This window comes from Oncorhynchus clarkii, chromosome 4, assembly GCF_045791955.1.
Source record: "Oncorhynchus clarkii lewisi isolate Uvic-CL-2024 chromosome 4, UVic_Ocla_1.0, whole genome shotgun sequence".
Taxonomy (NCBI): domain Eukaryota; kingdom Metazoa; phylum Chordata; class Actinopteri; order Salmoniformes; family Salmonidae; genus Oncorhynchus; species Oncorhynchus clarkii.
In genome coordinates, this window is record NC_092150.1 from 7533505 (window position 1) to 7546656 (window position 13152).

Sequence of the window (13152 nt, forward strand, 5' to 3'; positions counted from 1 at the left end):
AGTGAACTCACATCCCTCTCTCTCTAGTGAACTCACATCCCTCTCTCTCTAGTGAACTCACATTCCTTCCCCTCTCTCTCTAGTGAACTCACAGCCCGACAATCTCCTCAGCGCCTCTCCCAAACACGATCTCTCCGGCCTTCGCCCCTCTACCCTCCAGGATCTCCCCTCCCAGCCCTACCTGGCCCAGAGGTCCCCAGTGGGGGTCAACGGCACCGACGCACCCCCCAAAACCCCTGGAACCACCCCCACCCCACAAAGCTACAACCGATATGTCCCTAAGCCTTACACCTCCTCGGCCCGGCCCTTCGAGAGGAAGTTTGAGAGCCCCAAGTTCAACCACAACCTCCTCCCCAACGACCTCCTGATCAGTAGCAGCAACCCCAAACCCAGTGTGGTCAACAACAACAGCAGGACCAAGCCGCCGCTGTCTCCTCAGGCCCTGGACCACGACAGTGGACTGGACACGTTCACACGCACCATGGACAACAGGGGGCCCAAGTACCAGCAGCACAACAACTTAGTCAACAATGCTGTTCCCAAGGCCATACCTGTCAGGTAAGGATATGGAGGGGCTCAAACCCTGGTCAGGTGACTGTTAACGGTTATCCCAAGAGTTCCGAACCTCTTGACAAGGTGTTTGTTTGGCAAGGTTGTTCCAATATGGTCATTTAGCAGGTTCCTCGTTGTTATGCCTCTAGCCCCAGCCTCCCGCCACCTACAAACGGTACATACAGTATTCATTAAATCACTGGAACATCCGCAACGTCATACAGGCACTGGCCATATTTACTGATGTACTAAATCATGGTTCTGAGTTCTGACCTTGTCGTGACCTCTGTGACTCTTAGTCTGCTTCTGTGGTGGAGGACTCCTTTAGCTCCGCCTACAGCTCCGCCTCTCTTCCCCATACATCAAAACACTCATTACCTGTCTTCCATACACCAAAACACTCATTACCTGTCTTCCATACACCAAAACACTCATTACCTGTCTTCCATACACCAAAACACTCATTACCTGTCTTCCATACATCAAAACACTCATTACCTGTCTTCCATACACCAAAACACTCATTACCTGTCTTCCATACACCAAAACACTCATTACCTGTCTTCCATACACCAAAACACTCATTACCTGTCTTCCATACACCAAAACACTCATTACCTGTCTTGAACGTCATATACAAGCAATGGCAATAATTATACATCTGAGGAAGCATGTTTATGACCTTGTAGGGTTATGTAGAGGCCTGGTTATGTAGCAGGGTTATGTAGGGGCCTGGTTATGTAGCAGGGTTATGTAGGGACCTGGTTATGTAGCAGGCTTATGTAGGGACCTGGTTATGTAGCAGGTTTATGTAGGGGCCCGGTTATGTAGCGGCCTGGTTATGTAGGGACCTGGTTATGTAGCAGGGTTATGTAGGGACCTGGTTATGTAGCAGGGTTATGTAGTGGCCTGGTTATGTAGCAGGGTTATGTAGGGACCTGGTTATGTAGCAGGGTTATGTAGGGACCTGGTTATGTAGCAGGGTTATGTTGGGACCTGGTTATGTAGCAGGGTTATATAGGGACCTGATTATGTAGGGGCCTGGTTATGTAGCAGGTTTATGTAGGGGCCTGGTTATGTAGCAGAGTTATGTAGGGACCTGGTTATGTAGCAGGGTTATGTTGGGACCTGGTTATGTTGCAGGGTTATGTAGGGACCTGGTTATGTAGCAGGGTTATGTAGGGACCTGGTTATGTAGCAGGGTTATGTAGGGACCTGGTTATGTAGCAGGGTTATGTAGGGACCTGGTTATGTAGCAGGGTTATGTAGGGGCCTGGTTATGTAAGGGGCCTGGTTATGTAGCAGGGTTATGTAGGGGCCTGGTTATGTAAGGGGCCTGGTTATGTAGGGACCTGGTTATGTAGCAGGGTTATGTAGCAGGGTTATGTAGGGACCTGGTTATGTAGCAGGGTTATGTAGGGACCTGGTTATGTAGCAGGGTTATGTAGGGACCTGGTTATGTAGCAGGGTTATGTAGGGACCTGGTTATGTAGCAGGGTTATGTAGGGACCTGGTTATGTAGCCTGCTGTTGGCCTGACTCACTGTTCTACCTTCTCCCCCCTCTAGATCAGCCCCTCCCCCTTTCGCATCTCTACCCCAGTGTTCTATACAGTATAGATAGTAACTACCTCTCTACAGTATAGATAGTAACTAACTCTCTCTACCCCAGTGTTCTATACAGTATAGATAGTAACTACCTCTCTACAGTATAGATAGTAACTAACTCTCTCTACCCCAGTGTTCTATACAGTATATAGATAGTAACTAACTCTCTCTACCCCAGTGTTCTATACAGTATAGATAGTAACTACCTCTCTACAGTATAGATAGTAACTACCTCTCTCTACCACAGTGTTCTATCCAGTATAGATAGTAACTAACTCTCTCTACCCAAGTGTTCTATACAGTATAGATAGTAACTAACTCTCTCTACTCCAGTGTTCTATACAGTATATAGATAGTAACTAACTCTCTACCCCAGTGTTCTATCCAGTATAGATAGTAACTAACTCTCTCTACCCCAGTGTTCTATCCAGTATAGATAGTAACTAACTCTCTACAGTATAGATAGTAACTAACTATCTCTACCCCAGTGTTCTATACAGTATAGATAGTAACTAACTCTCTACAGTATAGATAGTAACTACCTCTCTCTACCACAGTGTTCTATCCAGTATATATAGTAACTAACTCTCTCTACTCCAGTGTTCTATCCAGTATAGATAGTAACTAACTCTCTACCCCAGTGTTCTATACAGTATAGATAGTAACTAACTCTCTCTACCCCAGTGTTCTATACAGTATAGATAGTAACTAACTCTCTCTACTCCAGTGTTCTATACAGTATATAGATAGTAACTAACTCTCTACCCCAGTGTTCTATCCAGTATAGATAGTAACTACCTCTCTCTACCCCAGTGTTCTATACAGTATAGATAGTAACTACCTCTCTCTACCCCAGTGTTCTATACAGTATAGATAGTAACTAACAGTCACAACTCTCTCCTCTCTATCCCAGTGTTCTGGAGGATGACGAGGAGGATGAAGGTCACACAGTGGTGGCCACGGCCCGGGGGATCTTCAACTGTAACGGCGGGGTGCTGAGCTCCATCGAGACGGGAGTCAGCATCATCATCCCCCAGGGAGCCATCCCCGACAGCATAGAACAGGAGATCTATTTCAAGGTCTGTCGGGACAACAGCATCCTGCCCCCCCTGGACAAGGAGAAAGGTATGTGTCTAGTGTTTTCTTAATCACTATGCCCCCTGGATAGTACATCTTACTCTTGTTGCTCTAGCAGAAGTGCTGCCAACTCAGGACCCTGGAGACAAGGGTCCGATCCTCTTGGTCCATCTCGATCTTCCATCCCTTTCAACTGTCTTCCCCCTTTTCTCAAGATCTGTCTATCTTAAATATGCAAAGGAGAGCAGAATTCCATTCTCCTAAAGACAAAATAGAAAAATATATCATTCTTGCCTCTGTCTATTCCATCCAGGAGAGACCCTGCTCAGCCCTCTGGTGATGTGTGGGCCTCACGGTCTTCAGTTCCTGAAGCCGGTGGAACTGCGTCTACCTCACTGTGCGTCTATGACCCCAGATGGTTGGTCTTTTGCTCTAAAATCCTCCGACTCCTCGTCGGGTACGCTGTCCTCTCTATCTGTCCTTTTGGGGGGTTGAGTCGGGGCTTCAAATGGCTTGTGTGATTGGTTGGGGGTTGGGTCGGGGCTTCGGTTGGCCTGTGTGATTGGTTGGGGGTTGGGTCGGGGCTTCGGGTGGCCTGTGTGATTGGTTGGGGGTTGGGTCGGGGCTTCGGGTGGCCTGTGTGATTGGTTGGTGTTGTGATTGAGGAGGGGTCACCATAGAGTTGGATAAGAGTACATTTGATAAGGGGCGGGCTGTGATTCCAACTCTATGGGTGTTGCTGGGGAGCGAATTTCCAGTCAAGTAAATGGAAATTCTAAGTCAATAATTTTTTTTATTTTTTTTTAATGATTTCTCAATAAACCCGAGAATGAGAAGCTCTTTAATTCCAATATTTAAAAAAAACAATTGAAATGGATTTGACCCCAACCCTGCAAAAGAGAGATCTGGCTTTTTTATCGTCTTTATCACTCTTTTGAATAATCTCATCTACTGGTTTCCATTTTCTAGTCACAACATTGCATTTTCTTTATGGGATTTTGTAACAATTTGTATCACCTAATTAGTTATTTCCCACAGTAGTTACAATGTGAGGATTATGAAAATAGCCTTGTGTTGTTGTTGCACCTAACATACACTACCATTCAGAAGTTTGGGGTCACTTAGAAATGTCCTTGTTTTCCATGAAATTAGTTGCAAAATGAATCGGAAATAGTCAAAACATTGACAAAGTTATTTTTAATTGAGATAATAATTGTGTCCTTCAAAGAATCCTCCATTTGCAGCAATTACAGCCTTGCAGACCTTTGGCTTTCTAGTTGTCAATTTGTTGAGGTAATCTGAAGAGATTTCACCCCATGCTTCCTGAAGCACCTCCCACAAGTTGGATTGTCTTGATGGGCACTTCTTACGTGTCAAGCTGCTCCCACAACAGCTCAATAGGGTTGAGATCCGGTGACTGTGCTGGCCACTCCATTATAGACAGAATACCAGCTGACTGCTTCTTCCCTAAATAGTTATTGCATAGTGTCGTGGAGAATCGTCTCAGAAATATAATACTCTAACAAGAACTTGTGAATTCAATATAGACTTTAATACAAAGTAGCAAAACTGAGCCCCTCCATGGAAGGACCCTATCCAAACATAACAGAGCCAAGCCCCTCCATGGAAGGACCCTATCCAAACATAACAGAGCCAAGCCCCTCCATGGAAGGACCCTATCCAAACATAACAGAGCCAAGCCCCTCCATGGAAGGACCCTATCCAAACGTAACAGAGCCAAGCCCCTCCATGGAAGGACCCTCTCCAAACATAACAGGGCTGAGCCCCTCCATGGAAGGACCCTATCCAAACGTAACAGAGCTGAGCCCCTCCATGGAAGGACCCGATCACAAACATAACAGAGCTGAGCCCCTCCATGGAAAGAGACTTAACTTCTCACATTACAGAGTCCTGCCTCTATAGGATTCTGTCTTTGCATAACGTATAGAGTCCCCTCCCTCTATATGAAAATAGCTTCCCTTGACCTTTCTCCGTTATTTTTATTTTCATCTCAGAGCTTGCTTGTTCACGCCCACTAACGCTCATATCTGCTTTTGGTTAGGTTATAAGGATGGTAGAACTCCTTTCACATTCTAAAAAGAATGCATGCTTATGTTTCACGTGTTAGTCATCAGTTATCTTGCTTCCATCCTGCTGACCAATAGTGCGTCCAGCTGTCATAAATGTACGTATGGCTTGTTCCCTTTCAGAAATAGAGTATAGCCTGGGTGTCATCTTCTCTTAATGTGTATGTCCTTGCTTCTTCAGCCTGGCAACTAGACCTATTTATATTTAATGCTTAGCTCTCCTTTAACGCTTAGCTTAGTTTGGAGCTGTGCTTTGGGTCATTGTCCTGTTGTAGGAGGAAATTGGCTCCAATTAAACGCCGTCCACAGGGTATGGCATGGCGTTGGAAAATGGAGTGATAGCCTTCCTTCTTTAAGATCCATTTTACCCTGAACAAATCTCCCACTTTACCACCACCAAAGCACCCCAAGACCATCACATCGCCTCCACCATGCTTCACAGATGGCATCAAACACTCCTCCAGCATCTTTTCATTTTTTCTGCGTCTCACGAATGTCCTTCTTTGTGATCCAAACTCCTCAAACTTGTCTGTCCATAACACTTCTTTCCAATCTTCCTCTGTCCAGTGTCTGTTATTTTGCCCATCAAAATCTTTTCTTTTTATTGGCCAGTCTGAGATATGGCTTTTTCTTTGCAACTCTGCCTAGAAGGCCAGCATCCCGCAGTCGCCTCTTCACTGTTGACGTTGAGACTGGTATTTTGCACATACTACTTAATGAAGCTGCCAGTTGAGGACTTGTGAGGCGTCTGTTTCTCAAACTAGACACTCAAATGTACTTGTCTTCTTGTTCAGTTGTGCACCGGGGCCTCCCACTCTTCTTTCTATTCTGGTTAGGGCCAGTTTGTGCTGTTCTGTGAAGGGAGTAGTACACAGCGTTGTAAGAGATCTTCAGTTTTTTGGCAATTTCTCACATGGAAGCCTTCATTTCTCAGAGCAAGAATAGACTAACGAGTTTCAGAAGAAAGTTATTTGTTTCTGGCCATTTTGAGCCTGTAATCGAACCTACAAATCCTGATGCTCCAGATTCTCAACTAGTCTAAAGAAGGACAGTTTTATTGCTTCTTTGTTAATCAGCATAAGGTTTCAGCTGTGCTAATTGCAAAAGGGTTTTCTAATGATCAATTAGCCTTTTAAAATGATAAACTTAGATTAGCTAACACAACGTGCCATTGGAACACAGGAGTGATGGTTGCTGATAATGGGCCTCTGTACGCCTGTCGATATTCTATAATAAAAAAAATCTACCGTTTCCAGCTACAATAGTCATTTACAACATTAACCATGTCTACACTGTGCTTCTGATTAATTTCATGTTATTATAATGGCAAAAAAATTGCACTGCACGTACATTCCTCACACACACAATATACATGATGATTTTTTTTGTGTCAGTTCTCGTCAGCGTATGCTGTTATTTACGGCCTTAAACAAATGGAAAGAACAGCACAATAAGACGGACAACCAACCAACCCGACCGACTGACCATTAACTGTGTTCCTGTTTCTCTAATTCCCTCAGGTGACTCCAAGACATGGCAGAACAAGTCTCTCCCAGGAGACCCCAACTACCTGGTGGGAGCCAACTGTGTGTCTGTGCTCATTGACCACTTCTGAACATAGAGGGAGACAGCTGGCCTGTTACTGAATGTGTTAGATCAGGGGGCAGCCACAGACTGAAACGTTGCCCTCCTCTCCTGCTGCTGTCCTCCTCCCAGGCAGCAGGGGGCAGCACCGCTTGACTTGATGAAGCACGAACTTGATTCTTGAATATTGAACATTGATGCATCGTTTACTGCGCGCCCCCCCCAAAAAAAACTCTGCAAGCCCATTGAAGTTGGAGGAGTCTCGACGCAGCATCCTATCCCAGTGCTGTGCCACCCCCCTTTTTTTGGTGCTTTAACTAAAGGCTTGCAAAAAATAAAAACTTTTAAAAACTAAAATATAATATATTTAAAAAATTGAGTTATTGTTGGAATGCATGAACAGACTGACTAAAGAATAATCTCATTTTGAAATTTTTTGCCTTTTTTTTTTATCCAAGTCGGAGCAAATTGCAAGAAAAATAACATTTTTGAAAAAATTCTAGATAAGGAGAATTCTTGAAAAAAAAAATCATTTGAATAATTGCAATGAAAATTTTCCAATTTAATGTATGCACACAAACAGAAAAGTCAATATATGCAAAAAAAACTTCTTTGTTTGTGAGGTTGTCTGTGGTCATGCGTTTCTCTCTTGAAGGATAGCTAAGGACTTGCAGATGAGCTCATCTCAACAAGGGTTGTGAAGGAAGATTGGAGATGAAGTACTGTAGGCATCGTTTCTGAAGGTATAAGACTGAAGACTGAAGGTAAAGTATTGGCATTGGATGCCCCCTGTTTGGTTGGTCAAATGGACTTTCTCTCTCCATGTTTAGAAGAAGTGAATCTTTTTGTAGTTATGTTTTACCGTAGATAAATGTAACTGACTTGATTTGATAAACTCCTGCAGCGGTCTACATCTCTATGCATGTGCTATGACTCAGGTCCAGAAGCCTGCTTACTACTAAGTTCAAACACATTACAAGTCCCATCTTACACTGCAAGCAGTGCTGCCTTATCTGCATAGTAACTTCTTATTTTTCAGTATAAAGACTTACTTAAAAACAGATTTTTAAGTTGTAGTGATTGATCAATTATGGAAGATAAAATAAAAAAAAAATTAAATTAAAAAGCATTTCTCTGCATTTTCAACCCATTATATCAGTGAACTTGGATTTAACATACAATAATATTTGAGGCTGATGAAGCAGTAATGATTTATTTTCCTGCTATGCATATTGAAGTTTGAGAAAATACTACAAACAAAAACATGTTTCAATTGTGGCTGTACATAATGGTAGCAAATGGCCTTGGTTCGCTGTAAATGAACTTTTCTACATTTGTTATTTTGTATAAAAGTTTTTTTTTTTTTAAATGTTTCTTTAAAAAAAAAAAAGAGCGAAAGTGATGATTTAATTGGTTGTGTTTGTATTCTGGTTATACATGCCTACCGTGAGCCTTGGAACTGACCTACAGTAAGCAGAGTAATAAAATCCAACTTTTCTACCATCATACATACCCCCAACACAACACTACTACTTTTAAAAATGAATTTCTAACAATCAGAAATAACTCTCTTTTTTTTCTTCTCATTATTTACAACAACAAAAAAATGAGAAAAAGTGCTTGGTTTAAATCATTTTAAAAGATTCTGTACTTGAGGGGACCTGCTTTAAGGAGCGGTCCCGTCCTCTATTTGTGATGCTGGAACCTTCATTCTATTGAAATGTATTTTTGTACTAATAGACTATTTATTATGGCACATCCGTATTATTTAATTTTGATATGATGATATAACGCACTAGTTGTTTTCTTTTTCCTGTGTGGCTGACATTATTTACGTTTAAATGTTTTGTTCTTTACAACACATTTCTAAGTATAACACTGTATTAATACATAAAATAAATAATATAAAATAAAATAATTTTTAAAAGTAGTGCTTGGTTTGAGACTTCAATCGTGAGAAGAGAGTACATTTATTGAGTAGGATGCTTATAATACACACTGATCTGATCTGTAGGTGTGTCTCGCTTAACAGATTTAGTGTGTCGATTTTTTTTTTCAGCTTGCTAATCTTTGGATGCAAATGCATGTCTAGATTTCCATTTACAGTAATAAGATATTTCAAACATCGACAATTCATGGTACAATTCCTTTTCGGTCTCCAAGCCTTTTACTCGTGGCTTCAAGTGTCTCATATAGTGAATGAATGGTGTACAAAGGTGACAGGTTGTCTGGTGTCTTCTCACTGATCAATGATCTCATCAGGGTCCAAAAAGGGGATAAACTAAAATACTGAGCGAACAAAATAAACGCAACATGTAAAAAAAAATGTTTTTTCCTATGTTTTTCATGAGCTGAAATAAACAATTATTCCAGAAAATGTTTCATATGCGCTAAGAGTTTTTCTCTCAAATTTAGTGCGCAAATTTGTTTACATCCCTGTTAGTGAGCGTTCCGCCTTTTGCTAAAAATAATCCAGCCACCTGACAGGTGTGGCATTTCAAGAAGCTGATTAAACATGATTATTACACAAATGCACCTTGTGCTGGGGACAATAAGGTCACACAACAATGCCAAAGGTCTCAAGTTTTGAAGGAGTGTGCAATTGGGATGATGACTGCAGGAATGTCCACCAGAGCATGTAATGTTCATTTCTCTACCATAAGCCGCCTCCAATGTCATTTTAGGGAATTTGGCAGTACGTCCAAGCTGCCTCACAACCGCAGACCACCTGTATGGCATTGTGTGGGTGAGCGGTTTGCTGATGTCAACGTTGTGAACAGAGTGGTGGAGGTGGGGTTATGGTACGGACAGGCATAAGCTAAAGACAACTGACACAATTTGCATTTTATCAATGCACAAAAATACCATGACGAAATCCTGAGGCCCATTGTGAGGTATCTGTATTCCCAGTCATGTGACATGCATAGATTAGGACCTAATCAGTTTAATTGACTTATTTCCTCATCTGAACTGTAATCAATGTTCCCTCGAAATAATTATCTGCCATTTCAGGTCTGCTGAGCGCAAATTTGAACATTGTGCAACTTCCAGCGTGCGTTTTACTGTCAACACTGAGGCTGTAGCTGCTTTAAATTACAGTTTTACTGTCAACACTGAGGCTGTAGCCGCTTTAGGTTACAGTTTTAACAGTGGCAAAGTAGGCCTACCAGAGGCCTACTTTGATCATAATGTAGGCCTACCAGTGGCCTACCTTCAAAAACAATGGAGAAAATGCATCCCATAACATTTTAACATGAAAATAGCTGTTCTATCATTCAGCCTACAGAAGCAGACAATGTGTGGTGTTCAATGTAGACCCTACATTTCACGAGACTTCTGAAAAAACAATCAAGTCTTGACATGAACCTGTTTATCCACTTGTCCTTCAGACAAGCAGGTGACTGCAAATGTGTGTAAGAAATCACATAAAATAAAATGCATTATTTTTCCAATACAATTATTGGCTACTTAGCTTATTCAAGGTCAAAGGCACTGCATCTCAGTGCAAGAGGGGTCACTGCAGTCCCTGGTTTGATTCCAGGCTGCATCACATCCAGCCGTGATTGGGAGTCCAATAGGGCGGCGCACAATTGGCCCAGCGTCGTCCGGGTTTGGCCGAGGGGGTAGACCGTCATTGTAAATGAGAATTTGTTCTTAACTGAATTGCCTAAATAAAATGTAAAAAATTAAAGCCTGTCTCAAAATACAACACTTCTATTTTAAGACAAAAAAAGGGGGTATACACCTAACTCGCTTTTCAAAGATGTCTAGAAATGTACACGTTTTGTGCTCTTGTAGGAAGCAATCACTCCACTATTGCGGACTTCAAATGATCTACAACTGGGCTAATAACTCACTAAGTGGCAAAGGATATGAACACGTGGCTTCATGCAGCTCTCTCCCTTCCATCTCCTAACAAGCTTATCTCAGGATCACAGCTGTGAACGGCACAGATCCATATATGGCAAGGGTATTTGCATATAGGCCTACCGCAGCTCTGATTGGTTATGCCGCATCCGTCTGTGTAAAGTACAGGCGGAGTCTTGCGCAATAGAACCCTACAACAAAATCTCTTGCCTTTGTTTCGGTATGTGGCGTTGAAAGTGGCTAATTCGATCACAATTGCCACGGTAAAGGGAAACGTTGATTAGCGTTGACAGGGAAAACTCTAGAAAGTCTAGTACAATCTCGTGCTTCTCTCCATGAGCTGATATTTGTTCTGCGTCACGCACAGTTTAGAGGGAACATTAAATAACTCAGTAAAATCTCTGAAATTGTTGCATGTTGAATGAACAGACTTGTTGCAAAGGTGGCATCCTAAGACGGTGTCACGTTTAAAGTCACAGCTTTTCAGTAAAGCCATTCTACGTCTATGGAGATTGCATGGCTCTGTGCTCGATTTTATACACTTGTCAGCAACAGGTGTGACTGAAATGGCCAAACCACAAATTTCATGGGGTGTCCACATACTTTTGTATATATATGCCACTACTTTGGTCTAGCCTGAGTGCCAGTCGGTTTGTGTTATCATACCGACTCCAACATCACTCATTGTCATGTAAAATTAGTTTTAAATTAAAAAACAAAGTTGGTCTTGACAATGACTGCTTCGGAGTTGACGAGCACAAACTCCCGAATGGCGCAGTGGTCAGCACAAGAGGTGTCACTACAGTCCCTGGTTCAAATCCAGGCTGTATCACTTCTGGCCGTGATTGGGAATCCCATATGGCGACGCACAATTTGCCCAGCGTCGTCCAGGTTTGGCTGGGGTAGGCCGTCATTGTAAATAACAATTTGTTCTTAACCGACTTGCCTAGTTAAATAAAAAAATGTTTTAATCTAGGACCAGATTCACTGTGGCCTGCCTTCAAACCAATCTCATATCCCACTACTTTATGGCTGTTGTAGTGACATACATGCACTGTATCAAAACACTATTTTTTTTTATTTTACCTTTATTTAACTAGACAAGTCAGTTAAGAATCAATTCTTATTTTCAATGACGGCCTAGGAACCCCTGCCTGTTCAGGGGCAGAACGACAGATTTGTACCTTGTCAGCTCGGGGATTTGAACTTGCAACCTTCCGGTTACTAGTCCACTAGTCCTCTAACCACTAGGCTACCCTGCCGCCCCTATTAAAGCACAGAACTACAGTATTGACGACACAGCATTTAGATTAAGGCCTCTATTCAATCTGGATCGCTGAAGAGTTACAGATTGTGCAATGTTCACTTAAAGGTAATTCGAGATTGCGCCGATTTATGGAGCGTTTACCATGAATGCAGTCTCTGCTAACACAGTGTCATGACGTTGGCCTGGGGGTAGGTGTATGACAGTCATAAATATACTGTATTTATGATAGCACAGCTTCGCCCTTTGTTCCTCAGTCTTCCCGCTCTTTCACTCAAACCAGACCCTTTTCTTTTGTGTAACAGGCTGTCATATCTTTTCCGCCCGCTAGGGACGTTTTCCTTTATGACGTCATTTCTAATCAAGTTATGATTAATTATGTGTATGTGTGATTAGTTGGGTTTAATTATTTATTTACTAAATACCTAATTTTGTATTGCTGATTCAACTTGTTAGCCAGGGTTCGTGCAGATAACCAAGAATTTACAACTTTCAGATGAGACTGAATTAAGGTGACGATTAATATTGACTGCTATTGATGTAAAATATTACTAGGCTTTTAGAGTTTATTCGGAAGATAACAGCTCTATAAATATTATATTGTGGTGCCCCGACTCTCTAGTTAATTACGGATAAATTATTTTATAGAATAGCATGTCATATCACTTAATCCGGCATAGCCAAAAGACACGAGAACAGGAACATTGCCTTAAAATTTCAGTAACACTGAACTTCTGCAATACGGATTGAATAGCGCCCTAATATAATTAAACCGGTTTATAGTGCCCTAATATAATTAAACCAGTTTATAGTGCCCTAATATAATTAAACCGGTTTATAGTGCCCTAATATAATTAAACCGGTTTATAGTGCCCTAATATAATTAAACCGGTTTATAGCGCCCTAATATAATTAAACCGGTTTATAGCGCCCTAATATAATTAAACCGGTTTATAGCGCCCTAATATAATTAAACCAGTTTATAGTGCCCTAATATAATTAAACCAGTTTATAGCGCCCTAATATAATTAAACCGGTTTATAGTGCCCTAATATAATTAAACCAGTTTATAGTGCCCTAATATAATTAAACCGGTTTATAGCGCCCTAATATAA

The 13152-nt window shown here is 41.8% G+C and overlaps 1 protein-coding gene across 3 annotated transcripts in view; it reads left to right on the forward strand.

The window, feature by feature from the left end:
* Nucleotides 1-8103, forward strand: part of LOC139406355 (tight junction protein ZO-1-like) — a 201649-nt gene extending 193546 nt beyond the window's left edge. For 2 of the 3 annotated variants that reach the window (XM_071148870.1, XM_071148871.1), the window contains 4 exons: nucleotides 84-558; nucleotides 3072-3283; nucleotides 3549-3692; nucleotides 6843-8103. In XM_071148870.1, the coding sequence (XP_071004971.1) occupies nucleotides 84-558; nucleotides 3072-3283; nucleotides 3549-3692; nucleotides 6843-6937 (926 nt within the window). In that variant the 3' untranslated portion in view covers nucleotides 6938-8103. The remainder of the gene's footprint in view (nucleotides 1-83; nucleotides 559-3071; nucleotides 3284-3548; nucleotides 3693-6842) is intronic. The other variant, XM_071148872.1, reaches the window with a different exon arrangement.
* The last annotated feature ends 5049 nt before the right edge of the window (nucleotides 8104-13152 follow it).